The 27,705-nt window shown below is 47.8% G+C and overlaps 1 protein-coding gene across 1 annotated transcript; it reads left to right on the top strand.

The window, feature by feature from the left end:
• Nucleotides 1-310: 310 nt before the first annotated feature.
• Fbp2 (fructose-bisphosphatase 2) lies at nt 311-26,994 on the top strand. The gene is made up of 7 exons (XM_046462766.2): nt 311-594; nt 5,326-5,488; nt 8,311-8,403; nt 12,266-12,406; nt 16,750-16,887; nt 22,875-22,994; nt 26,592-26,994. Exons 1-7 carry the CDS (start codon nt 425-427, stop codon nt 26,784-26,786), a joined length of 1,020 nt encoding a protein of 339 aa, XP_046318722.1. The 5' UTR covers nt 311-424; the 3' UTR covers nt 26,787-26,994.
• Nucleotides 26,995-27,705: the final 711 nt, after the last annotated feature.

Genomic DNA, 27,705 nt, shown 5'->3' with positions numbered 1-27,705 from the left:
TTAACCGTGGGGGAGTCAGGCTCTGCACTGTCCTAGTGAGGAATCCCTTCGTCTTCTTGAATAAGAGGCTTTGATGGGTCATTCTTTATTAGCCGGATCTCACCCCACTCCCATTACTATAAGGTTGCATCTAAGGATCTCGGAAGAGGGGAGCTTGGGAAGGGAAGCGGCCTGGGTTTCCGCGCAGCCCAGTTCTATTTACAGCTTGCATGTGGCGCTTTGGCAGCTGTTGCCACCAGGGAGGCCAAGAGGTTTCCTTGAGGGCTTGTTCAGTCATTTCTGTCACGTGGGTTGGGGCCCTTTGCCTTAAAGGTCCTGGCACGGCCACCGCGGGTTCCGCATCAGCTTCCACACTGCAGAGCCGCAGCCCCTCGCGGAAAGCTAGGGACCGCAGGGAGGAAGGTGGGAAGCATCCTCGGCCACCATGACGGACAGAAGTCCCTTCGAAACCGACATGCTCACCCTGACCCGCTACGTTATGGAAAGGGGGCGGCAGGCCAAAGGCACCGGGGAGCTCACCCAGCTGCTGAACTCCATGCTCACCGCCATCAAGGCCATCTCCTCGGCCGTGCGCAAGGCCGGCCTGGCCCACCTGTGAGTTGGGGCGCATGCGCGGAGCGGACCAGTGGGCGCGGTCCTGCAGGTGCCTGGGCTGGAAACCGGGTCTTGCTTGCTTTCTGTGCCCCAGAAGGAAGTTGTGTATCAAATTGCATGCTTTGTTAAAGGAGGCTTTAAAGTGTTTCAAGAAAGGAACGAAGGACTCTGAGGCCCTGCAGGGAAAAATAGATAAAATCTCTCCAGTTACTACTTACAACAATAACGCAGGCAGGGGCTTGCTGCAGAGCATATTGAATTCTCAGGACTTGTGTCAGCAGAAGGGGATTCTCACAGGCAGCCTGAAACAGCTCTCCACATCATTTGCAGATCTGAGGGTTTGTCAGGACCCTGGTGGATGGCCAGGAGTAGAAATCATTCACAAAACAGAAAACTGCACAGCTCCCCTCCTTCACCTCTCCTCTCACCATAGAAGGAGTCTTTGCTGGCGATGTTTTCAAATGTCTTCCCTGTGACTCTCTGTCTTTGTCTCCACTTGGCGTGCAGGAAGGTGGGGGGGTGCTTGGCCTGGGAGGTGACTGAGGGGTTCTCTTTCCTTGGTTCTTGCTAAGGATTTTTCCAAGTGCAGAATGAGGCCAAGTTCATGCTAAGGCTGCTGAGGGTCATGGCCAAATGTCCAATGCAAATCTTTGATGAAAAGAAACCATCTTTTGTTGGGGCTTCGCTTTCTTTGTCATGATTCCAGGAGAGGTCCTCTTAGAAGTTGAGGGACCTGCTTTTTTGGGGGGTGAGAGCAAACCCCAAATGAAAAGCTAACAAAGTCTAATTATTTCAAATACTTCTTCTTAATAATGTAGCAATTTTAAGATGAAAAAAGTGTGATAACGTAGTGGCACCCCCTCTTCCACAAAAAGTCTTACTGGGTTTCTCGAGAAATCTTCACCATGGCTGATTTTAGAACTGTCAGCAAAAGAATCTCCACAAAAGAGTTCAATGTAGATTAACTTCCTATTTTTGTGTTGCCCTGTTTTAGTTGGCCACTGGCCAGGAGAAGAAATCAGCACTCCAGGTACTGGACACCCCCTTACTAGTTTTTCACAAACACGTGTCCAGTATAATAGTTTGTAGAAATGTGTAAGCAAGGCCCCTGGCCTTGAGCTTCACTTCGCAGAGATGACTACATTTCTAAGATAAGATAAGTTACCAGTTGGGCTCCATGGTAACAGCTGGCAGGGGAGGGAAGAAAGGGGAGGAGAAGCTCTCCCCTTCTCAGGTGCTATCCTTGAAGGGTTAACTTGCCCAGAACAGTGAAAGAAAAAGCTACTTTTATGTGAACTTCTGCAGACTGTGAACTTGTGAGTCCCTCCCCTTACATGCTGGGTATAAAATCTGAACTTGGGGTTCAGGGGATTGATTGATTACAGCAAAAGCTGTGCCCTCTGAACCTGGCTGCAGCCAAATAAAACTGTTTCCTGCTATCTTCGGTACCTTGCCTCGTCTGTCCCTACAACAATAGCATTATATTACAAGATGTAATTATGATAAGATTATAACAGACTTTATTTATGTAAGGATTTGGGACCCAGTAATGGGACCCTACTTAAAGTAACATTAGGATCCATTTGTTTTCCCCTGTGAGTCACTATAACTGCATTATCATCTCATTTGGCAATAATGGCCAACTTCTTCCTCTAAAGGCCTTCTCAAACGTGAGGTCCCCTGTCCTGCTACTGCCAGGTGATGGGCCCTCCTGAATGACACTGGATAGCACCTTTGTCTCTCCCCACACACAAGCCCTGCTTGCTATACTCGAGCGATGCCCTCAGTGACACCCCACCTCAGTGACACTATTTGTCCACACTAGTGGGGTTCCTCCTCACTGCAGGACTCTACCGGTCTGAGGCTGCCTTGGCTGAGTTCTTATTTATCTGCTTGCTGGTAGTTTAGTGTCAAGACAAACTGGTCCTAGGAACTGGAGAATCAGGATGATTATTTAACTTGGCTTTTGCTACCATGTGATCATAGGCAATGGTTTTCTCTTGTTGGAACTCAGTTTCTTCATTTGTAAAATGGAGAGGATACTAATTGCCCCTAACTCATAGGCTTGTGATAAGGGTTGGTAGGTCCATGTGCTGAAGATTTCTACAGTGCCAGCCCCATAATAAATGCTCCCTAAACGCTCCAGTTGTTATTAGCAGGTTGCAAGTGCAGACCTGGAGAAATTTGCCAGCTAGCCTATGTAGCCAATTGACCACTAGGTGGCAGGCGCAGCCCTAGGAAAAGTGTCAGGATTCCATGATTTTTTTTGCTGCTGTGACCAAGGGCCTGGGTCCCTACAATGGCAGCATCTCAGAGGACCTAAAGCAGAAACCTTACCCCCTGTTAGAAGAGCAGCCACACTAATGCCTGTAAGACTGGGCCACGTTCCTTCCACTGTCCCACTCAGGGGAACTCAAGCCCCTCATTCCTTTACTTCCCCCTTGGGAAGACATTTCTAGGCACAGGATCCATCAATTCAATTGATAAGTTATTAGAGGTTATTATTTTTCCCTTTTATATTTTCTCCTCTCTTTTCTATGGAAAGGAGGATGCTGGAGTGCTATCCTAGAAGTCTCTCCTTGATTTTTTGTGCCCACACAGTAGAACATCCCATTTAGAAGTTGTCAGTGAGCTTCAGAGCTAGTTAAAATGCTAAAAGATACTGCCTGTGGGTTGGAGGGTACTGTTCATGCCTGACCTAAGTTGAAACAGGACTGGTTGTGAATTCCTCTTTCTGGAAGGAGAGGTGTTGCACAGGGCATGGAGGGAGGGTGCACAGGACAGGTTGTAAAGCACAGGACAGGCAGAGCTTGCTTCTCACCTCTGCCCACACAGGCCTTGGATGCTCCAGCTGTTCATGCCACAACAACAGCTCAATAGTCCATACTAAACAAGAGGATTGGGCATGTGGTCCTTTTAAATGCCCATGCAAAAATCACATATTTTGATTGTTGCTGTTATTTCTTTTGCTTGCTTTTGTCTTGAACCAGGAAGTCAGTGTTTCTGGTCAGACTGCCAGCTGCCTTATCATAGCAAACATCCAGTGATGAGTGGGGGGTGGGGCGTGGAAGGGAGAGACGTTGTCAGTCAGGCAGGAGGGTGGCTGATGTGTTTGTCCCTGGCTTAGGGTAGTCAGTGGTTCTCAACTCTGGCTGCCTCTTAGGACCACCTGAGGATTTTTTTCACACATAAATGGAATTAAAGTAGGGATGAGAAGAAACATTGCTTTCTTGCCATCCTTTCTCCATAACTTGGGGAACGTAATTTGAGCATCTCCTCTGTGCTGAGCACGGCGGAAAACCAGACAGCAAGGCACGGTTCTTGTCCCCAGCAAGCAGATAATCCAGCAGGGAAGGTGTCCCAGGAACAGACTGAGCTGCTGTGGGAGAATGACAGGATATGTCATTGTGTGGCGGGGATTCATCAGAGAACCAGGAGGCCACCTGGAGGGTGTCAGGAGGCTGGGCAGTGGGCATTGCCATGTGGCTCGCACCAGGAGCAGAGGTGAAAGGGCAGAGGCTTGCTGGGGCTGAGGCTACAGGACATTTGAGGCTGGTGGAAGGCCAGCAATCCATGCAGAATGTGACTCACTGCAGTGGTGGGCGGGTGGCCAGACTAAGAACAGCTGCCATCCAAACAGAGAAAAAAAAATCCCTTCTAAATTAATTAAACTAATGCTAGATGGTGGTCAGGGCTAAGGAGAGGAAGAAATCAATAAAGATGTTGGGGTTGGGAGTTGCTGGTTTAGCTGGTGGTCAGGGAAAGCCTCGCTGAGAAATGAGCTGTGGGTCAAGCTGGACCTGGATGAGAGCCATGTGGCTCCTGGAGGGCTATGCTCATGTGTGTGTGGGGGCAGCAAGGCCACTTGTCAGTTGGCCAGGGCAGCTGCATGCCTGGTGGGTTCCAGAGGAGGCCCAGACTGGCTGAAAGGAGACAAGAGGGACAGGAGGGCACGCCAGTGTGGGAACAGATCTTCTGTGTGCCTGACTCTCCCATGGGCTCTTGTCTTTGCCTTTGGGTGAGGGGAGTGATGTGCCTGGCATTTCAGAAAGACTTCTTTTGCTTAGAGGGGAGAAGGCAGGAGTAGGGAGAGCTTTGCCTTTTAATACTCTAAAACCAAAGCCCTGAGATAGACTTTCTTTTCTTTTCTTTTTTGGTGGTGCTGGGATGGAATTGTGAGCCTCCTACCTGCTAGGCAAGTGCTCTACCACTGAGCTACCCCACAGGGCCCCTAGATAGATTTTTATAGTAGTGATCTTTCTTGTAGTGCTTGGGATAGTCGTGGAGAAACAAATTAAATTAAGAAAGTCTGTCCCCAAATTTCCTCCTTAGTTCAAGAAGCAACCACAGGGCCATTTTATTTCAACCCAGGAGGAGCTAGTGGAGGATCACCCCAAGTCGTGGAGTTTCAGTGCCGGAAGCCAAGCCCTGACTTCTTGGAGGCCTGGAGTATGGCACTGTGCCTGACTCTGGAGCTCCCCCATCCTCCCCACCCCCTGGTGCTGAGCCTAGGTTGTCTCCTGGGGAGACCAAGGAAATATGACCATGTCCCCAAGATGCAAAGGAAGCAAGGCTGAGAGGTGCTGCCACGAGGGGTCGTGTGCTCCTGAGTGTGTAGGACCTGAGGCCGCAGAGATGCGAGGAAGTGGGGGCGCTCTGGCTCTGGCTGGGGGGTTCTTTGCTGCCATCCGGGCTCCCCCAGTGACCTCAGTCGGCCTCTTGTCCTCTTAGGTACGGCATCGCAGGCAGCGTGAATGTGACTGGAGACGAGGTGAAGAAGCTGGACGTGTTGTCCAACTCCCTGGTGATCAACATGCTTCAGTCGTCCTACAGCACGTGCGTCCTGGTCTCGGAGGAGAATAAGGACGCCATCATCACGGCCAAGGAGAGGCGGGTGCGTGGGGCTGGGCACTGGGCCCTGCTGACCAGTAGGGGGCGCCGCTGGGCGGGAGGCTGGGGCTTCTCCCGCCTCTTCAGTTGCAGGGATTTTCTTCTATTTCTTAGAAATTGTTTAGCAGAATTAAGGTTGCATGTTGCTTTTTTTTTTTCCCTCTTTCTTTCGTGGTGCTGGATATTGAACCCAGGGCCTCAGGCATGTCAGGCAAGTGCTCTACCACGGAGCCACATCCCCAGCCCTTGGAAATCCTAGGCTGCCTGGTGAAATAAGCCTCCGTAATAGGGCTGTGAGGTAAATCAGAGTGATTTCCTGATGTGCCTTAGCGGGGGGGGGGGGGGGGGGGCCATTGAAGAATACCAGTGACAGCAAGGTACCCTTGGGGACTTGAACTTGCAGAGTCCAGTAAAAAGCAGAGGTTACTTTGGGGGAAGTTTTCTTCCTTCTGGGAAGCGCTGTACAGTACAGCCTGTGGTTCCTCCTGTCCTTGCTTCTCCTCTCTACCCTCAACCCCACGATTCCTCATAGGGTGGTGGTTTCAGCAGAGATGTTTTAGTGCCTGACAAACTATTAGACTAACCCAGAAAATAAGTCATACAGACCCTGTGCTCTCGCCTTAATGTGATGGTACGGTTGGTTAGCACGGGGCCTGGCTGGAGACGGTCTGGGTCACTTAGTTCACATTTATTAGACAGTGAGGTTTTCTCGTGGCTAAAAATCTCAACCAATGCTCTGCTTCCGTGTAGTAATATAAGATAGATGCTGGGACTATTGGCCCTGGTTTTATACATTAGGCACTGGTAATGAGGGGCTGTTTCTTTATGATGAGCAGGAAGGACAGAATATAGAGCAGATAAGGAAAGCCAAATTTATTAAACACTGCATGCCAGGTATTGTACAGTTGTGTGCAACTTTTGCTTTTGTCTCACATAAATTAAGCTCACACCTATTATTTGTAATATTCAATATCAATGAATATAACCTTTGTTTTACTCTCCAGTCTAATCTGCCATTGTCTTCCCCAGTTGGCTTGAGCTCCATGGGTCTACATACTAGTTCTGGAAAGTTCTACATGCCTGCTGTCCAGGCCAGGAGCACTTGCTGATCTCTGTCTTCCATGTGCCTGTATTTCTTCATTGAATATTCCTCATGAAATGTCGTCTCCTTGCCCACTCTATAACCCTGACCCTGCTTAGATTTTCTTTAGAACACTTACCACACCTGTTAGTCAACCACAATACATGGCAAGAACAACTTCGAGGAGTAGAAGTTTATTTTGGCTCATGGTTTCAGAGGTTCAGTCCAAGGTCAGATGAATCCATTGCTGTGTGTAGAACATTAATGGCAGAAGGGCCTGGTGAAGGAAAGCTGCTCAATTGATGGTGGCCAGGCAGGGCGGGGAGAGAGAGAGAGAGAGAGAGAGAGAGAGAGAGAGAGAGAGAGGGAGAGAGAGAGAGAGAGACACCAGAGGACAAGATTTGATCCTCAAGGGCACATTCTCAGTAAACGACTACCTCTAGCCACACCCCACCTACCTACAGTTACCACCCAGTAGCCTATTCAAATTATTGATCCATCAAGTGGAATAACCTGCTTACGAGGCTATAGTTCTCATAATCAAACCATTTCACCTCTGAACATTCCTGCATTCGCACATGATCTTTTTGAGGGACACTTCGTGTCCAAACCATAATACCCCTATGAATATGCGTAAAAAGGTTCTGTTTTCCACTGGAATGTGGGGGACACAGGGCACAAATTGGTGACTGCTGCTGATCCTGCCCCCAAACCCACGGCCTTGGATGTTTTCAGCAAATATCTGTTGAGTGTGCGAGTAAGTGGGAGAAGCAGGATCACTCCCAGGGAGGCCAGAGGAGTTCCAGGCTTATGAATCGTCCTTGTCTCCTCTCCCTGTGGCTGAACAAGAAAAGAAAAAAGAAGGAAAGCTCTAATGAAGCTAGGACACTACTCATTAGAAAGGCAGGGAAACTCATCTGACTGGAGGGAGAAATGACTCCTATTTTATTTGATGTTTTGTGACTGATGTTCAATTAGCCAGAGACCCAAACCTGTCACCAAGGGCTCTCGGAGCTGTGCACCTGGGAGGTCTGTACGACATATGGAGGGCTCTCCTTGTACGGAATGTTGACTGGGGCCACTGTGACGGCAGAATGGGGGACCCTGGCTCTCACTTGCTCGTTCTATCTTCTGGTCTGTACCTGGGACAGGTGCACTGTATCCATTTTTATTCTCCTGATGGATCTGGGCCTATCGACCAGTAAGACAGACCCAGAGGCTATGGGAATGTTGTTCGGAGATTTTTCTGAACTCTTTTGTCAAAAATGATGCCAGATAAACAAAACAGAAAGAGAGACCCGGAAAGTGTGATCCCAGAACTGCCCTTTCTGTGGACGTGAGTGGAGATGGCCCTGGGAAACCAGGCAGCAGGTCGAGTTCTGCTCTTCTCTTGCAAGGGGCAGTTTCAAACCTGGATTCCTGTCACATCATAGCCACCTCTTAGCCCTGGGGACCCAGATGGGAGGGGAGGGCAAGCTAGGAGCAAGCAGAAAGAGAGCCATTTGGGGTGGGTGGGCTGTCCTGTGCTGTGTGCCCCCTAAATCTGTGTAGGGCAGAGTTGGCAGGAGCTGTGGGAGTCACGCAGGTCCCCTCTGTCCTCCACAAGTAATAGCATCTTTGATGAGGATACGCCCGTGGCTCTCCATCTCTTTTTGGTGTAGACTCGTCTGCCACACCCAGCCCTGACTTAGAGGCCTGGAGCTGGTGGGACATGCTGATGGGGGGCTCTTCCCTCTGTGATTTAGGGGAAGTACATCGTCTGCTTTGACCCCCTGGATGGATCTTCCAACATCGACTGCCTGGCCTCCATCGGGACCATATTTGCCATCTATAGAAAGGTGAGTAGATGGCTGACTTCTCCTGCCTCCTCCCTGGGGCGGTTTCCAGAAGGTTCCTGGCTGAGAGCTTTGAGTCTGGAGTCTTAACTTTCATCTCCCCACTAACCAGACACACCGTTGAAGGCACACGGGGAGCTCTCTCTGCCTGAGGCTCCTCACATGGCTCTTCTTCTGCCTCCCTCCCAGCATTCCTGGGAGTCACCTTGCTCTGAAGGTCTGGGTGGAACACAAATGTCAGATGTGGTGCATTTGATGGCCTGTTATCCAAATGCCTTGGACCAGAAGTGTTTCAGATTTCAGATTTGTCTTTTTAGATTCTGGAATATTTGCGTTTGTATAAGGAGGTATTTTGGGGATGAGACCCCAATCTGAGCACAAAGTTTCCTTCTGCTTCATGTACGCCCTGTACACAGGGCCTCAATGTAATCATGCACAGGGCTTTTGCGTACTGTTTTGGTTGAGGCCTGTCATGGGAGTTCAGGTATGGAATTTTCCACACATGATATCTTGTTGGCCCTCAAAATGTTTCACATTTTGGAGGATTTTAGATTTTAGACTTTTGGATAAGAGATGCTCACCATGTTAGGTTCGAGGTGCACCCTCTCTTTCTTCTTTGTGCATCCCAACCCTACTGTATTAGTTTTCTGTCATTATCCTGACAATATACCACATATTTAGAGACTTAAAACTTCTCCCATTACTTGTCTCCCAGCTCTGTGGATCAGAAGTTGAGCAGGCTTGGCCGTATTCTCTGCTTAGGGTCTGGTAAATCCAAAATCAAGGTGACAGCCAGTCTGACCTTTTACTACGAGGCTGGGGACTAGGTGTGGGGAGTATTTGCTTCAGACTCCTTTAGGCTATGGAAGGAATTGGGTTCCATTCTGTAGGATCGAGGTCTTCTCCCTCTGCAGGGCGATGGCTGGGGGTCCTTTTGAGCCCCTGGAGGCTGCCTCTGTTCTTTGGCTGGTGACTTCTTTGTTTTCAAAGCCAGCAAAGGTTGGCCAAGGCCTTGTTGCTCTCTGGAAGCCCCTCCGCCACCTTCTCCTCGTCTCCCCTGCCTCTAGCCGCAGGAAGTTATGTGCTGTTTGGGGGCCATTTCATTAGATTGTGCAAATCAAATCGGGACAACCCAGGAAAGTCTCCCTATTTTAAACCCATCTTAGATCTGCCAAGTCCTTTTTAGCTACGCAGGGCAACATATCTGCAGGTTCTGGGGATTAGGATATCTTTGGGGGCTGCTCTGCCTACCCCATAAATGTAGCAACAGAGAGGATCTCAGAGGTTGGTTTGTGACCATCCTGCATGACCAGAAACTTCACACAAGAGCACGTAATCCATATTGAGCACTTGGTGGGGCCTCACTGGGGTTCAGTTCTTGCTGTAGCCATGAAGGCTGGGCCTCGTCCCCTGCAGCACTCAGGCAGAAGGAGACCACGGGTGCTTGGGAGTATCATGGCCTTTTAGTTGGTGACCTGCCCTGGAACTGGTTCTAGAGACTTATCTCTCTGGCTGTAAACACTCATTTTCCACTTAACCGTTTATGATCACACGTGTGGAGATGCCTCTGCTTTCTGTACCACCAACGTGGCACCAATTACATAATTCCCCCTCATCCTCTGGGGACACGTTCTAAGACATCTGGGGATGCCTGTAGTTGGGGGTTGTACCAAACCCTTTCTATACATAACTACAATAAAGTTTACGAGCTAGGTACAGGAAGATATTAACAGCAATAATTAATAATAAGATTGATCAATATAACAATGGCAGAGTTATGTCGATGCAGTCTCTTTCTCTTGGGTTGTCTAATTGCTGTGCTCATCCTTCTTGTGGTGATGTGAGATGACCCCATGCCCATGTGACAAGAAATGAGGTGGATGGCATAAGCATTCTGACATAGGGTCAGGCTACGGCTGACCTTCCATTGGACACCAGGAGAATGATTACCTGCTTGGGGTGAGCCTGGATCTTGGAGCCGTGATGACATTTTCAGACCACAGCTGACCGTGGGTGACTGAAACCCATGGAGAAGGGGATACTGCTGTCATGAGCTTCCCAAGAGTGTCTCTTCCAGATCGCAAGCTCGGTGGAGGATTAGCTATGGCCCAGGTCACTGGCCTGATGAGTGGGCTACAGATACTCACATTAGTGTGACCATGTGGGGTCCTGCTAATGCTTGTCCAAGGCGGGGGGTGGGTGGGCTTAGAATTTGCTTTTGGGGAGAACCTATCAAAAATCAGCAGGAAATATACTTGGGCAGAATATGTGTGTGAGCCTTAGCTTTTCTGTCTGGGGAGAGTAGAACAGAAACAGGAGTGTGTCGTTCTCTAAGGGCTTGAGAGACAGAATGGAGGACGAGACTGCAGGGGGCTTTGCTTTCCCTGTTGGTCTCTGTCTCTCTTTCTTATGGAGAGGGAGAAGGAGACTTTTGCTGGGGAGACAGGAGAGAATGACACAGGTACTTTGATGTCTGGGAAAGCCGAAGGGTTAAGCCAAACTGAAGTGAGGAGAGAAGATTGTTTCCAAAAATCAAGAAGTGGTGTCATGTCCATGCAATCCTGAAGAAAGACGCTGGTGGTATCTTTGGGTGGCTTTGAACCTCAGTGTCCTTTTTGGCTGACTCCCTGAGGCCCAGGCTGAGCTCCTCTCTGGGGCTCTCAGCCCGGGGCTGGTCCTCACCTCTGCTCGGGAGGCAGGTGCAGATATCATTGCCACTTTTTGACTGAGGCAAAGTAGGAGCACAGAGAAGGTAATTGGTTTGGCTAAACGCACACCAAATGACGGCACGGGAGCTGAAGTGGCTGGCTTCCCTCTGACTCCCTCCTTGAAGCTTTTAATCTCTTCCTAAGGCCAACTGGTCTGAAAACAAAGAGGAATGTTCTTATCACACTATAGGCTACCAACCCCTGAGTTTAGGCGAACTTGAGCAGAGATTTCTGCCTTCAAATTTAAATAAAGCACAGGCTTTACAGGCAAGCCCAAATAACCAGGAATTCGCTCTGATAATATTTCTGAAGAAGAGTCAGATGTCAAGCACATTTATGAAAATATGCTGGCATTTTCTGAGACTCAGCACTGAATGTTTATGTCACCAAGAGCCCAGAACACCAATCTGTGTGGTCAAAAGGCTGGGTATAGAACGTTCTAGTTTACAAGGCTTCTAGGTTCACCTCCACCAGCATATTCTAGCTCCATGGCTTCCTGATGTTGGACGAGTTGTCTAATTGCTCAGGTTTCCCGTCCGTCACCCTCTTGCTATCTCAGAGGGCTGGTGAGGCTGTGGAATAAGGTACTGCCCAGAACCAGAGCTCAGTGGTCTTGGTTGTCATTATGGTTTAGAATCATGGCTCAGGACAGTGCAGAAGGCTGTGGCCTTAGCATCCTGGAGGGCTGTTCTTGGCAGAATGCAGACACCTATGCTTGGAAGTGAGGAAGAAAGCAGGTGGAGAATGCTTTGCTAGATGGCTGTTGCCTATCATTTAATAGAGTGGCTCAGCGGGAACTGGGCACCAACCCGGCGGCTCATTTCCTCCGGATACAGTTGCTGGAAATTGTTACTCAACCAGGCCTGTTATCCTGCTGCACAGATGATTTCTGCAAAGGATAAAGTTTATTCATGAGGTGGCTGAGCGTGTGGAGACAGGAGGGCAAGTTTCAAATCTGCCTCCCCAGGGAGGGGACTTGGGGATGTTCACGGGTGGAGGGGACTGGAGGTCAGCAGAGAGCAGGTGAGGCAGGTTCTCAGGTTCCCACGTGAGCATGCGCTTCTGCTGTTGCTCTGAGAGATCAGAAGCCTGGATCCCCGGTGGAGGGTGCCCTCAGGTGACAACAAGATGGTACGTTTCATTTCTCTCTTCTCCAGACCTCAGAGGGGGAGCCTTCAGAAAAGGACGCCCTGCAGCCTGGCCGCAACATCGTGGCCGCGGGCTACGCGCTCTACGGCAGCGCCACTCTGGTGGCACTTTCCACGGGGCAAGGTGTGGACCTCTTCATGCTGGACCCCGTGAGTACCAAACACCGAGGCCTCTGTGTGTGGGGACATCATGGGCCTGTCTTTGAATTCCTGTCCCCTGGGAGAATTCCCTGGTCTTTCCTGATCCTTGTTCTTGGGCTCAAGAGCCTGGTTTGGAGATCCAAGAGCACCATGAAAAGCAGTAAGGACCCCTGTGCACGCCAAGCATCCGTTGGGGGTCCTGTAGAATCAGGTGGATCAACTCCCCCGAGGAGCTTCCTTTCTTCTTCTTCTTTTTGTTATTGATTTATTTCAAGCTGATTCATAAAAACATACAAGTTGTACATTCTTGTGGGGCACCGTGGTATTTCGTGTTGTGTTGAAATCAGATTGAACACATCTTTTTCCCCAAGTATGGATTATTTCTTTTTCTTTTTTTTTAAAGAGAGAGAGAGAGAGAGAGAGAGAGAGAGAGAGAGAGAGAATTTTTTAATATTTATTTTTCAGTTTTTGGTGGACACAACATCTTTATTTTATTTTTTATGTGGTGCTGAGGATCGAACCCAGCGCCCAGCACATGCCAGGCGAGCGCGTTACCACTTGAGCCACGTCCCCAGCCCACGGATTATTTCTTTATGATGAGAGCATTCAAGCTCTGTTTGTCTGGCTTTTCCAAAGGAGTTTATTTTCCAAAAGTGCGTTCACCCTCCGGTTCCTGGGAGACTGCCCCTGAGGACCAAGTTTCCAGACTGAGTCATGGATTCTTGGATGGCACCGTCCAACAGAAGGCTCTGTCACCTGAGCTGCCCAGGACAGGTGCCACCAGCTTCCTGTAACTGCTGACTCTGGAGGCATGGCCAGGGTGACTGGGAAGTGGGATTTTTACATTTTATTTCATTTCTGTTCATATCAATAGCTACGGGTGACCAGTGGCCACTGTAGTGGGCAGCACAGGCTTGGAGGACTCTACTGATGTGCATGTGCTTCCCCGTGGTGGGAGCGACTGGTAGAATACTCTTCTATCAGGTTCTGTTCTTCTCCACACTTTGCACACTGAGAAAATGCTCAGGGACAGAAGAGGAAGAGGGGAACCTCTGAGCAGATGAACGGTGTCACAGAGCCAGCTTCACTGAGGGAAGAAATAGCTGGATACAGGAAGGAGAGCTTAAAAATAAGGCTCAGCCTTCACAGCATGTGTGCTTAAAAATGCTAAGGAGAAGTTTTGCAAACCTATTTCTAAATTGTAAAACATTTTCTTTAAATTCTGGATGCTTTGCCCGTCACTTATGAACTGCTTTGCCAGATACCACCAGGTCTTGTGGAAAACAAAGCAGTTTTGACTAAAGGCCATTTCAAAGCCTGCAGCATTCGTTCAGGGGAAAGTTCAGCACTTGAGTTTAATTCAGGCTTACAAGTGCTTACTGAGCATCTACTATGTCCCAAGTACTGTTCTGGGCAGCAGCGATACAGCACTGATCACACAAACACTCCGGCCCTGGTGGAGCTCTCCTGTCAGTGCGTTTGTGTGGAAGGAGGGAGCTGTCACAGTTCTGAACAGAATAGAGTTAGCTAATAGCACAGGGTTTGCAGTGTGGAAGCCCAGTCACCTACATAAATAGACTCATTACACCAGGGCCCTTGCTGTGTCAGTTTACCAATGCCCAAATTTCCCTTTATTTTCAAAGAAGCAGGCAAAGCCTGAGAAATCCTGTGGGATACAAATATGACCGTCAGACAATAACGTTGCCTCTGGAGTAAGAGCTGCAGATATTGCCAGGGAAATGTGGGTAGTCCTGCCAAGCCATTCATGCCCACAGGTGCACATACGAGGGACCCTGCTCCTATATTAGTCTCTCCCACTTCCTAGTGAGGCCCAGGGAGTGAGCGACAGCAGGTGACCTGCCCAGGGTCATGCTGGTGACCCTGGCGTCAGGAGCAGTGCTAAGCCAGACAGAACCTTGAAAAAAGTTGGCTGCAGGCAGAGCAGTCCCCAGGCGTTCTGAAGAGGTTCTGAAGGCCTCGGAGGCACGTTTGCCTCGGGATCTGACTGGGGGCCTCGGAGCCTCCACCAGAGCCTCTGCTCTCTGCCTCCAGTCACAACAGAAGGCGCAGCTTGGATAGGGAAGCTTGTCTACGTGTCAGAAGGAGAGACAAACAACACCGTAATCTTTCCCCATCTCTCTTTATTAGCCTGAAACCTTTCGGGTCACATCATCCTGCTAGTAGTGAAACTCGAAAGCAGTTTCCATTCTTGCATTATAATCATCCACAATCGTGGGGCTCATCTGGACATAATCACGCACGTGTGGAATGTAATGTGCTCCAGCACCTCTCCTTTCCTTCTCCTCTACCCTCCCCCTGTTCCCCGTCCTCTCCTGGTCTTCCTTCTATTTATTGATTGATTTTTAAAACGGGTGCTCTATAGATGCACACCAAGGTGGAATTCACTGTGGATTATTCATAAATGCCCATAACATAACTTGGTCAATTCACTCCACAGATCCCCCCTTTCCATTCCTCTTCCCAGCCCCTCCACCCCCTTCCTCTACTCCACGGATCTCCCTTCTCTTTCATGGGCTCCTCCTCAGGCACGTTCTCCCTTATTTTGCTATAGTTTCTGTATATGAGAGAAAACATTCAACCTTTGACTTTCTGATGAGTCTGGCTTATTTCACTTAGCGTGGTATTTTCCAGTTCTAGCCATTTACCAGCAAATGCCATCGTTTCATTTTTCTTCATGGCTGAGTAAGATTTCGTTATGTATTATACCACAGTTTCTTCGTCCATTCACCCGAGGCACCTGGGCTGGTCCCTTGACTTGGCTACAGTGAACTGCACTGCTATAAACGTTGATGTGCCCGCATCTCCATAGTGTGTTGACTTTTAGTTCTCTAAAAGTGACGTTTAAGCAAAATCCTGCTGTAGGAAGTTTTGGGACTGTTAGGGTGTGAACTTGAAGGAGCCGTGGAGAGTGTCAGCAGTGACTGAGGCAGGAACCTGAGGGGACAGGATTCCCTCCTGGGTCAGCCAGAGCCTGACTGATGGGGGGGGGCGGTTTGCAGGGCTGGCGATTTAATTGTGTTGGAGGACCCAGGTTGCTCAGGCACAGAGGGACAATGGCATTTTAACCAGACTCTCAATTGTGGGTCTAAACTGCACATCAGGGCATTCATTTAAAAATCACCCTGTGTCGGGGTGACAAGGACCTGGTGCCCTGCTGTCAGGAGCTCTCGTGTCTCGGTGCCTCTGAGGCCATGTGAGTAATTGGTTGTGGTGAGGCTTCACAAACACATCTGCCCCACACTAGGGAACAACACTGCAGAGACCTGAGAGTCCCCAGCCCCAGGCCCAGGGACAGAGAAGCAAGTTCACCTGCTACAGCACTTGTTCTGCTCCTCCCCTGACTAATGAACATCATGGTTTGGAGAAAAAATTGTGTCTACTGAGCTCTTTGCAGATAAGCAAGAGAGAAAACAACCCAGCCGCATCAGGTGGCTCAGTGTGGCCTTGTCTCTCTATTCTAGGAATGAAGATGATGTTCCTTGGAATCCCTAGTCCAGTGGCCAGCTGTGGTCTACATTTCAGCTTTTCACATTCTCAGCCTCAAGATGCACCCAAATGGGCTGGTTTCCAGGCCCTGGTTTTCCTGCTAGCACCTTAGACGTGAGCGTTTAAGATGGTATCTCCATCTGGACGATCTCATTCCACAGGGATTGATGGAGCTGCCTGAGGGACCCCCTGCAGATATTGACCCCAGTGGCCACAGGGATCAGTGGGGCCATGGGCACCATCTTATTAGTAACTCTGAGGTCTCTTGGAATGTGTGCTTATCTGTTTCTTTATGCTGAGTGAACACAGTATCTAATGGAAGGAAGGCTTTCTTCAGACAGAAGTGTTTGGGTTACCAGGAGCCTTTAATGGTTTCCAAGAGAGACTCATGAAGATGAGCAGAACGGCTAAAGCACAGGTTATCACCAAGCTACACCCCTACCTGTGTCTGTAACTTCTGTCTCTCGTTGTTGGTGGCTCAAATCTTCCTGCAAACATTAAACCAGGGATGAGAACTTGGGGGTAAATGCAACGAGACTCCTTGAAAATTAGCTGATGTTAGAGACACCAAGGTAAAGAGAGAAGGCCAGGGGCCATGTTCCCTTGGAATTGTTTGACCTCTTAGTCTATTACTGCTAGAGCTTCCTGGGCAGGCTCCATCTCATGGCTATTCTTTGTAGTACTCATGAAAGCACCACAGGCCAGTTCTAGTGTGCCCACAGCTGACCCCTGGGTCCTCCCAGTAGGCCCTCATCCTCTCCTGCCCCTGATGGTGGTGAGCTGCGCTGTTGTCTTCTGTTTCCTGATATCTCTCTTCTTCCTGATGTCTCTTATCACCTCTCTAGGCTCTTGGGGAATTTGTGCTTGTGGACAAGGATGTCAGGATTAAGAAGAAAGGAAAGATTTACAGCCTCAATGAGGGCTATGCCAAGTATTTTGACGCTGCCACCACAGAGTATGTGCAGAAGAAGAAATTCCCTGAGGTGAGTGAGGGAAGCCGAGGACCCTGGAGCAGGAAGCAGCTGTCCCAATGGGGTCCTGTTTGTATGGGGCTTTGGGGGGCCTTGGTGAAAGAGGTTGGCACCACTGTTAGTGGCTCTGGTCTGTGTGAGTCTGGTGGACTCTGCATTCTTTATAAGCAATCAGTCTCGTTTGTCGACGACATTCTCCTCAGTGGAGTCTCTCCAGGAGCAGTTGTTTATAAAGAAAGCAGGGCCACATTGGCAGTATTTAGAGGTTCAGGGCAGAGTCTCTTTCCAGGCATTCACTTGCTGAGCTACCACCTGTAAGTTCTGGCTATTCAGCTATCTTTGCTTTTAGACGGAATAACTACACTTGAAAGTCCCATTGGCAGGCTGTACTGGCAAAGCTTTGCCTTGAACCCAAGTCTCAGGCAGCGCTGTGCTCTCCACCTGATCACTGAGCTCTGGATGTCACCAACAACGACCAGCTGGACAGTCCATTAAGGACATCTATGGTACAGCTGTGTGCTGGAATTGAGGAACGCCCAGGCCAGGTGTGAGGCGGAGCCCAGGTTGGAAGCGGAGTGATGCCCATCTGTGGGTGGGTCCTTCCTTGCCAATCCTGGGGGGTGGGGTGGAAAAGCAATGATGTGACATGTAGGCCTGGCGTCCCAGGAGGCAGATGGAATCCAAGGACAAGAGCCCAGACTTCATGGTAATAGGTAGCACTCTCTCAAGGATGCCTGTGCTGTCTCAGGTGGAGGCTTTGGGAGTTTTCTTTCTCTCTCTTTTTAATAAATTAAGCATAGTTCCCATAGGTGCAGTCTCCTGTTCTGCTCCTTTGTAGGATGTTGTTCCCTTACCCAAACCTGTCAGACGCCTTGAAGCAAAAGGAACAAGCTAGGACCTGTGAGGTTGGTGAAGTCTCAGTACTTCCACCTGGAGCCCAGTCTTGAAGATGGCTTCACAGTGGTTCCACTTGTAGGCTAAAAACTGTCCCCTCGGGAACACGTGGAGGAAGAGATCTATTTTACCACTAAATCAATGCAACTTCTGCACAAAATGAATGTTTAGGAGGATAAGTCGCAAGCTGGGGGACATTACTTACTGCTCGTGTAACTACTGGTGGGTGCATAGTCTCACTACGTGGTGATGCTTTATAACTCAATAGGACGTGGTCTAGTCCCCAACCAGGAACCCAGGCAGTAACCACACAAGTCCCAGAGGAAGTGCATGTGACTGGTCAGCATGAAGGGGGCTGGTGAAGAAAGAAATGCAAGTTTAAACAGTGCTGCTGCCTCACGTCTGCACATGAGAACAGCAGAGATTGGAACATTGGGCAGCCTCGGGTGTGAGAAGAAAAGCCTCTTATAAATGGTCAGAGAAAGCAGGAGGTGGCAAGTTTCTCAAATGGCCGTCTCGCCATATGGTTTCAAAAATTAAATATTCCTATCTTCTGACTCAGCAGTCTAATCTAAATTTCCCTTGAAATTTATCCTAAGGAGCTCATCGGTCAAAGAAATAAAAAAAAGATAAGTGTACAAAGATATGCCATCACTGCATTGTTTATGATGTCAATGAAGGAACGCTGAAGCATCCTTTGGTAAGGGCTGGTTAAGGTATCATGGATGTTCACACAGTGAAATACTGTGCTACACACCTGGTCTTCATTATACAGTAAGTCCAGAGCCAGGGATGGAGCCTCGGTATAGAGAGCATGCTTAATGGCACAAGGTGCTGAACTCCACCCCTCATTCCAGACAACTCCAGCAACAAAGCCAAGCCCATCTTCATTTATTGATAGTGGAACGTGCCTACAAAATATTGAGTGAAATGTGTGGGTTACAGAACTCACTGTGATCTTACAGCATCTATGTTTATGTATTTATATACACACATGTGTATGTGTGTGAGTGAGTATGTCCATAGTCTTCAGAGATGAGCCAACTTGTTAATAGTGGTTTTGGACACAGGGAGCATAGGGTAGTTTACTTTCTTTGTGTGGTCTGACTGTGCTACGTGCAGGGATCATGTGTTATTATTGATCCTTCCATTTTGCAAAAGAAGTCTCCTTTCTCTTTTTACCTTGTTCTCATCTCCAGTTTCCTTAACGCATGAATTTCCATGGACTTGAGAATAAAGGTGGATCCTCCTGGCTCAGGATTCCCCAGGGAGATTTTTCCAGCTCTGCACATAGTCCATTATCCCAGTAGAAAGAGTCCTGGGGGATTTGGGTTCCAGCCTTTTCTAGAAACAAATTGTGTCAATAAGAACTCTTCTGTAAAGTTGGAGTCCCTAGGAGATACTTAAAATAACCAAATTAAACTTTCTGCTCTTTCAACAATTTTTCTCTTGTATCCTTTCTCACAGCCAGCCTAAATATTTTGACAAGGCTAGAAGGACACTCAAGTTCTAGAATGAAGTTGCTCTTTGCAGCTTTACAAAGCAGAGAAGGTGCCTTAAGCAGATCAGCATCTGCAGAGTTTTCCAAGAGATGCCAAGGAATAATCAGGGTCTAGCAGGCCAGCATTCTTCAAACTTTCAAATGTGATCACTCTTAAGAAATGTATTATACATCTAGAACACGTATACACATGTAAATGCACACACACGTGCATACACACACACAAACACAACTCAATCAAGTTAAGTTTCCTGTTTCTCTATGACTCCTAAATATCTATTCTATTCTATTAATTCCTTTATTGCATTTATTCTATTTCCATTCTATTCTGTTCCAGTTCAACCTATTCCCTTTGTATAGGTTCCATTTTATTAGTGGATTTCCATCCAGTGTGAATAAGTGCTACCTTAGTGTCTTAGACTTTCCACCAGATCTTAAAATTAATCTAGATATTCTGAGCAGAAGCAGTAAACTAAAACAATGGGCCATATATTCCTTGGGTACAGAAGAGGTTAGCTGGAACGGATGGTGTGGCTGACATGTGCATGTGATCAGTATACTGAATAAGGGGCTCTTGTGTAGTGACAATCTAAAAAGCAGGTTGTTTTAATCTCCTTTTCCTTCTTAAAAATCTGTCTGCATGGAGTAACTCCAGGTTGCCAACTGAAAGCCCTCCCCCACACCCTGGACTCTCTGGTCACTCTTAGAAAACAGGAAGTCTGGTCATCATTTAAGTTGTAAAAATATTATCCTATAAGCCTAACATATGAATCAATATGCTGGTATAATTTAAGCATTTTGCCAGTCTTATTAAGAAAAGAAATTCTAAACAACAAAGCAAGTTAGCTAATTCCCTAATATAAATTAAGGCTCTAAAATTCTCTGGTTGTCACTTAATATGGAGTTGTAGGTTTAATATAAATCTGGCTCTAACATAGGAATTGTTTTTTCTGTAGATTTTGGTTTCACTTGTTTTAAAAGTTCCACAGACCTATGACCACAGATCAGTTGGATCTGACCCTGAAAGACCCGGCAGGCTAGCATCAGGAAACTTGTACGAATGCTTAATAATTCCCAAGGGCAACGCCTGAGAGTCCTGGGAGAGGTTTTTCTTATCGATGCAAAGCCAGTTTTGACGGAGGGCCTAGAAGCCCTGGGAAGGCCCAATTCTGACTCTGATAAGAAGAGATTCGATGGAAGCCCAGAAATACATCCTTGGATCCGAGAAGCTCCATCTATAGATACAAGAAGAAATTCTGGCGTTAGATAAACAGAGGATGTTCTTGACACAGTGCTGGGATCCCCTAAGACTGTGGACAGAGGGCAGGGCAGTAAGGAGAGCCGTGCACCCAGGAAGCCCCGTTTGGCACTGCAACTGGTTGGAAGCCAAGGCATCTGAAGGGAACAGAAGTCAGGTGTGTGGGCTCTGGAGGCAGACCCGGGACTTCAGATCCCAACTCTGATGCTCAAGCTCTCGAATCTCATAATTGACATCAGTGATGTCCAGAACACCTTTCTGCAATGAGAGAAACATCCTGCATCTATGTTGTCCACTATAATGGCCACTGGCCACATGTGGGCTTGGAATATGGTTCATCTGACTGAAGAACCAAAATTTAATCTTTCTTAATTTTAATTATTTGAAATTTAAAATTAAGCGGGGCACAGTGGTACATGCTTCTAATCCCAGTGGCTAGGGAGGCTGAAGCAGGAGGATCCCAAGTTCAAAGCTAGTCTCACTTAAGGTCTTTAGTGAGGCCTTAAGCAACTTAGCAAAACTGGGTCTCAAAATAAAGAATAAAAAGGATTAGGGATGTAGCTCAGTGGCTAAGCACCCTGAGTTCAATTCCTGCTACAAAAAATAAATACATAAATAAATACATAAATAAATACATAAACAAACAAACAAATAAATAAATTAAGAATAGAATAGAATAAATAAAATAAAAACATTAAATGTCTGCATGAGGCCTGCATCTACTGTATTGGATGGTGTAAACCTAGAAGGCGGCATATGAAAACATGGCCATCTGTTCTGGCCTGGTCTAGTTGCTGATCTGGAGGCTGTCCTGTTGTTTAGACCCTTTCTTCCTAATGAAGGACAGGAAGTAACTGAGTGTTAAGACCACAGGGGTCCAGCGAGTGGGGGTGGGGAGGAGCCCTGAGTCACACAGCCCGGGAGAGGTAATTACTGTAATTATTCCAGAGTCTGCGCTGTGCTCAAAAAAAGAGGAGATGCTTGATGGAACAGTGTGGTCACAGTGGAGCTCTGTTTGCAGAAAAAGGATGATGGAGATAACTTTGGGAAAGAGAAACAGAGGCCGCCATGTGGCTGCTGTCTCCAAGCTTCACCAGAATCTTCCTTTTCTGTGCGCCTGTCTCCAGGCTGCGAAGCGATAGATCAGATGGATCGTGGCAGCTCCTAACTTAAAGGATTAATGTTGGCATTCAGTGAGAACCATCCACAGGAAATTCCTGACAGCGGTTCCCTTTCTGTTTTCTAATGCAGCCTTGACCCAGGACTCACTCTGGCTTGTGTTCACGTCTTTAAAGTTTGTACGTCTTTGACAAGTACTTGTTTTGAAGGCAGCTTGGCGTCACTCACCATTACTACCCTGCTGAGTTGATCCCCAGCTTTGCTGGGGGGCACAAGGTGTGAGGCTGCCCTGGAGAATTGGCTGCCCCACGACACTGCCAGAGACTCCTGAGATCAAAGAAATTGTAGGTGGTGGCTGGATGAAGGATTTAATCATATGCCCCTGCTTGGCTGTTATGTGCTTCTTTGAGCAAAATCATGATCTTTTACTTACTTCTCTCTGCACGAATGTTCCTTTCATTATACGTCAATAATGAAATTGAGGTTTACAAATACATTGTTAGAAGATGTCTTTAACAGTTTCTAGAGGCGTTTAAGATTTGTCCAGTGGAGAAAGACTGCTTGCAGGAAGTACAAAAGTTATCATTGCCATTGTTCAAGGAGGTCTGGTTCTTGGAAACCGGAAGTTTCCAAGCCGTTGTTGGAAATCCAGTCCTTCTTCAGTATCTGTGGAGTTTGATTCCAGGACCCACCTCAGATACAAAAATCCTTGGATGCTCAAGTCCCTTGTATTAAACAGCATGGTATTTACATTAACCTATGCACATCCTCCATATAGTTTACATGATCTCTAGATTACTTATGATAGCTACTATAATGTAAATGCTACGTAAATAGTTATTATGCTGTTATTGTTTAGGGAATAATGCCAAGAAAAAAGTCCATATATGTTCAGTACAGATGCAATTAAAAAAATGTTTTCCATCTGAAGTGAGTGCAACCTGTTGGTGGGGAATTGGGAATGAATAGGGCTGATGGTGCTCCTTCAGGCTAGCTGTTCAGTTAAGATTGCTGCAGGACACTTACTTTAAGTAGTCCTACATTTAATGGGTTCAATCACTGGCTGAGGTTAGCAGGGCTCTCCATGGCTGAAGTGCTCAGTCTCCCTAAGTCCTCTGCCCTAAGCTAAGGGAAGGGTGGCAGAGCTGTGCCAGCAGGACTCAGGGCCTGGGAGTGGGGCAGGCTAGTTGCAAAACCCTCTGGATCTTGTCTCTTTCTGCCTTCCAGGATGGCAGTGCTCCCTATGGGGCCAGGTATGTGGGCTCCATGGTGGCCGATGTGCACCGTACCCTGGTCTATGGAGGGATCTTCTTGTACCCAGCCAACCAGAAGAGCCCCAAGGGCAAGGTAACTCTCCTGTGTGCTGTCAGGGAACTGCTAGAGCTTGGTGCTGCTCCTGGGCTTCTGTGTCTGCGAGCCGGCAGGGGAGAGCAGCAAGCTCTGCTTCCCACTGGTGAGCTCTGAGTGTGGTAGAGGTTTGGAGAAGGGGCGGCTGGCGTGATGTGACTGGGGATTCCTACTGACCCTCACCTCAGCCTGCCTCTGGGTCATTTGCTGTGAGTCCCCTGTGTTCATGTCCCACTTCCTACAGGCCGGGTCTCATTTCTAGTGGCAGTGCCAGCTGACTTGGTGATTGTTGACCCCTTAAAGAATCTAGTGAACTCCATCAACCTGCTTCCCAGAAAAAGTACGCATGATCACACACTTCACATTCACTTTTGGGGGGTTCACAGATGCCCTGAAGTCTACCCAAGAAACTTTTAGAGAGCTCCCAGGCTTCAGAATAAAAATTTTGGCTCAAACTCACTCAGTATTTCTAGGAGCGTAGCTGAAATTTTATGATACAATCTTGAAAATACATTCCCCAGTGAGAATCATGTCTTATGGTCCAAATTTATCTATAATAGACCCTTCTGTGGAAATGCTTCTGAATTTTAGCAAGTCACAGAAATCACCAGGAACTGGTCAATCACAGGAAGACGCACATTTCCCTCTGTCACACAAACAGCTGGCCACACACCTGTGTGCCATTCTGATTGGCCGTTGAGGTTGGAGTTAGTGGAATGCCAGAACTCAAAGCCATTGTAAGAAATCCAGCGTAGCACGTGAGACTGAGATTTTAATGTGCAGGTCGGTGTATTGGGCATTTTTCTTTGTGAGAGTGTTTAGTGTTTAGCTGAACTCAGAGGCACAGAGAAGTCTGCACGAGAGGTGCCCAAGGACAGAGAAGTGCGGTGGAGAGGAAGCGAGACCAAGCATCAGATGCGGAAATTCTGAAACACAGCCACTCTTGCCACATATTCAGATCCAGGAGGGAAAGCATGAAGAGTTATTACTACTGATTATTAAAATGATTCTACATGAGTCAGAAAATACCCACACAGAATTACTTAAAGGAGTCCTGTGAGCACGTGTCATCCCCCATGTTTACCTATACCTGTTGCCCCAGGACCATGGCCATACTGGAGGGACCATTGACTCTTTTTTTTTTTTTAAATAAATTTTTTTTAGTTGTAGATGGACAGAGTAATTTTATTTTTATGTGGTGCTGAAGATTGAACCCAGGGCCTCACCTGTGCTAGGTGGGCATTCCACCACTGAGCCACAACCCCCTGACACGCCATTGGTTCTTTTTTTTTTTTAGTACCAGGGATTGAACTCAGGGGAACTTGACCACTGAGCCACATCCCCAGCCCTGTTTTGTATTTTTATTTAGAGATAGGGTCTCACTGAATTGCTTATCACCTTGCTTTTGCTGAGGCTGGCTTTGAACTCGTGATCCTCCTGCCTCAGCCTTCAGAGAGCTGCTGGGATTACAGGTGCATGCCACCACACCCAGCCCTACCATTGGTTCATTTTTTTAAAAAAAAAAAATTTGTTTTAGTTGCCAATGAATTTTTTACTTCATTTGTTTATTCATATGCGGTGCTGAGGATGGAACCCAGGGCTTCACACATGCTAGGCAAGTGCTCTTCCACCGAGCCACAACCCCAGTCCCCACCATTGGTTCTTGATCTCCATGTTTCATCTTTATGAGATCTTCATGTTTCTCTCAGATCACGTCCATGTGTGTGCACTCGCATGCACATGTGTTTCTTTCATGTGTGCTTGTCTCTGTGTAGCCATGTAGATTTTAATTGCTGAAAATGAGTAGACTGTGTGGCCCACAGGTCAACGTACCATGAAGTCCTGGGCATTTCTTGCTCTTAAGACTGGTCAACTACAACAGGGGCATCTGAGGACAGGGCAAAATTAACTTGGCCCCCAAACAAGTACATTACTTGCCAATGCTGGGCCTTTATTTATTTATTTTTAAGTATGTGACTCAACAGGCTAGTTGAAAGTCTGAGACTTTCTTGTCTGCACCCCAGATTTCCCCTGCCCTCAAGTCCCCAGGGCAAAGGAAAGGGGAGGAAAAAGCCAAGCTCTGCAAGCCACCAAGGTAAGAGTGTCCCTGCACAGACTGTCTGTGAGACAACATGGCCTCCAGTGTCCCTGATCAGGAACAAAACTGGCCCAGCTGGGTGCACCCACCTGCACCATGGCTTCTCCAGGTCCTGCCCAGGGCCCTCTACTCTAAGGGCAGGGACCTAAGGTAAGGGCACTGTTTGACCAAAATGGCAGTGAATGCCCTCTGAAGTCTTCACCTTCTGTCTCTTGAATGCTTGGCCCTCTAATCCTGACTAAAATACTTTGTTTCTCTCCTTTGAAGTAGTAATGATAATGATAATGATAATAATAATAGCAATAAGATCAGCACAAGACATATTTCTTAAAGTGGTTTTTTTCTTTGAAGAAAAGAATGAAGAAGAAAAAAGCTACAGAGAGCCAGGTCAACCTTTTGCAAGCTGATTACAGAAATGAACTTTTTCTTCTTTTTTGTAAATTACATATTTTGCATCAATGAGGAGAAGGAAGGAGAAGATATTAGGACACTGAGTGGGGGCGTGGTAGCAGGGCTTCCAGCTAGAACGTCATCCGGAATCTAGTGCAGTGTGTGTGTGTGTGTGTGTGTGTGTGTGTGTGTGTGTGTCTAGTGGTGGTTAGGGGTCACAACAGAATCACAGAAATGGAACAAAAGAGGACATTTGATCCAACCTCAATCAATTCAATTCCCCATCTATTTTATGGGACACAAGGTAGGAACCAGCTAATTTTCAGGGTGCCTGTGGACAGAGTAGAAGGCACTCCTTCCTTCAAATAAGTTCAGCCCCAGGTTCCTGCGCAGAACTTAGCAAGCAGGATGCAGGCTGATTTTAACCCCCAGTTCTGTAACCAGCTGGGAACCATCACGGAGGACGGCCAGTAGCCTGCTTGGGCACTTTCTGTGCATCAGGCACTGCTGGGAATGGAGATGTCACAATGACCAGCCACGGCAGAGGCCATCCTTGCCCTCAGGGTGGGCAGTGTGGGGAGCAGTCGGGTTCAGCACACCTCATTGTGATGATGGAGGTGCAGGGTGCTATCAGAGCATGAGCAACAGAATTTCCCTTAGTTCAGGGTCCAAAATAAAAGACCGTGTGAGCTCCAGTAGGCTGTCCATCTAATCTACACTCCAGATGCAGAGTTCCTGCAGTACCATCCTAGCCACTGTGATCGTCTGCAGAGAGGCCACCTTGCCCTTTCAAGTGACCTTAAAATTCATCCAAGCTGGACATCTTACCAGCTATAAGTCCTCACATGGAGAGGCTTCTAACCATGTGTGCACAATCAGTTTGCCATAGCCAGCAAGAAGTGGGCCCTAAATCTTATATCTCCAAATCAAGAGACAAGTCTCTTATAGGCACCACGGTCACCAGATAGGCAGATACACGGGTCAGCCACCTGGCTAGAGGTGAGCTACATAGAAGCTCATTGGTTTGAATTCCTCCTCAAGATTCAGGGATGTGACTTGGGATGTCTGGCCGCTTACAAAGCTTGTCTAACGTGTCTGTTTCTCCATAGCTCCGGCTCTTATATGAGTGCAATCCCGTGGCCTATATCATCGAGCAGGCAGGAGGTGTGGCAACCACAGGCACCCAGCCTGTACTGGACGTGAAGCCTGAGAGTATCCACCAACGAGTCCCCCTCATTTTGGGATCCCCAGATGATGTGCAGGAATATCTCACCTGTGTACAGAAAAACCAGGCAGGCAGGTAGTGAATCTGGCCTCATGAGCCCTCTTTTATGTGTCCTGTACCTTGCACTGAGGACCCTGTGAGTGATACTTGAAGATGGTGGTGATGAGAAAGAGGCAAACCCACATTCAGAAGAGCCACAGCCCATTGCTAAAGGCAGGGTCAGAAGTCCCAGGGCATTCTGTGGTTCATAGAGAGGGCTGAAAATAAAAACTGACCTGTGAAAGGAATGACCTTGGACTTGTCTTCTGTCATGAACAATAACAAACAGGGGTGTGATTTTAAAGTCCATCAACCCAAGTAGACAGCAGCCACTTCTGGAGGGTAAAAACTACACAGATGAGTTAAGAATTTGTCTTGGGCTGGCTGTAGTTCAGTGGTCAAGCATGTGCTTAGCATGTGGAAGTCCCTGGGTTCAATCCCCGGCAGCACCCCTCATACATGCACAACATAATTTGTCTGGATTGGCTTGAAACTTACACATAGTGTCTTCTCCTGAGGTGACTGGGACTCTAATTCTGTTCTCAGATATAAAAAATGGGAAGACATCATTGAAAAGATGTCTCTGCACCCTTAAACCCAAGGCCCTTTGAGGGGTGTTTAGCACCCAATCTATGGTGGCCTTTTAAAATTAAGTATTGTTGGGTGTTATGGTTTGGACATAAGGTGTCCCCCAAAGCGCTTGTTGATGCAGGAGTATTCAGAGGTGAAATGATTGGATTGTGAGAGCTGTAGCCTAGTCAGCCCATCCTAGTTTGAATGAGCTGACTGGGTGGTAACTGTGGGCAGGTGAAGCGTGGTTGGAGGAGATGGTCACTGGGGGCTGCCCTGGTGGGGTCAGCTTCCGTACAGCCCCTGCCCCTTGCCCTCTCTGCTCCCTGAACCTGCCATGAGCTGAGCAGCGATCCTCTCTGGTGCTCTCCCGCCATGATGTTTTGCCT

This window comes from Marmota monax, unplaced genomic scaffold (assembly GCF_021218885.2).
Source record: "Marmota monax isolate L192 unplaced genomic scaffold, Marmota_monax_Labrador192_F-V1.1 WCK01_AAM20220418_F8-fsc00180, whole genome shotgun sequence".
NCBI classification, from domain to species: domain Eukaryota; kingdom Metazoa; phylum Chordata; class Mammalia; order Rodentia; family Sciuridae; genus Marmota; species Marmota monax.
Note: the sequence above shows the minus strand (reverse complement) of the source record. Positions and strands in the feature narration are given on the sequence as shown.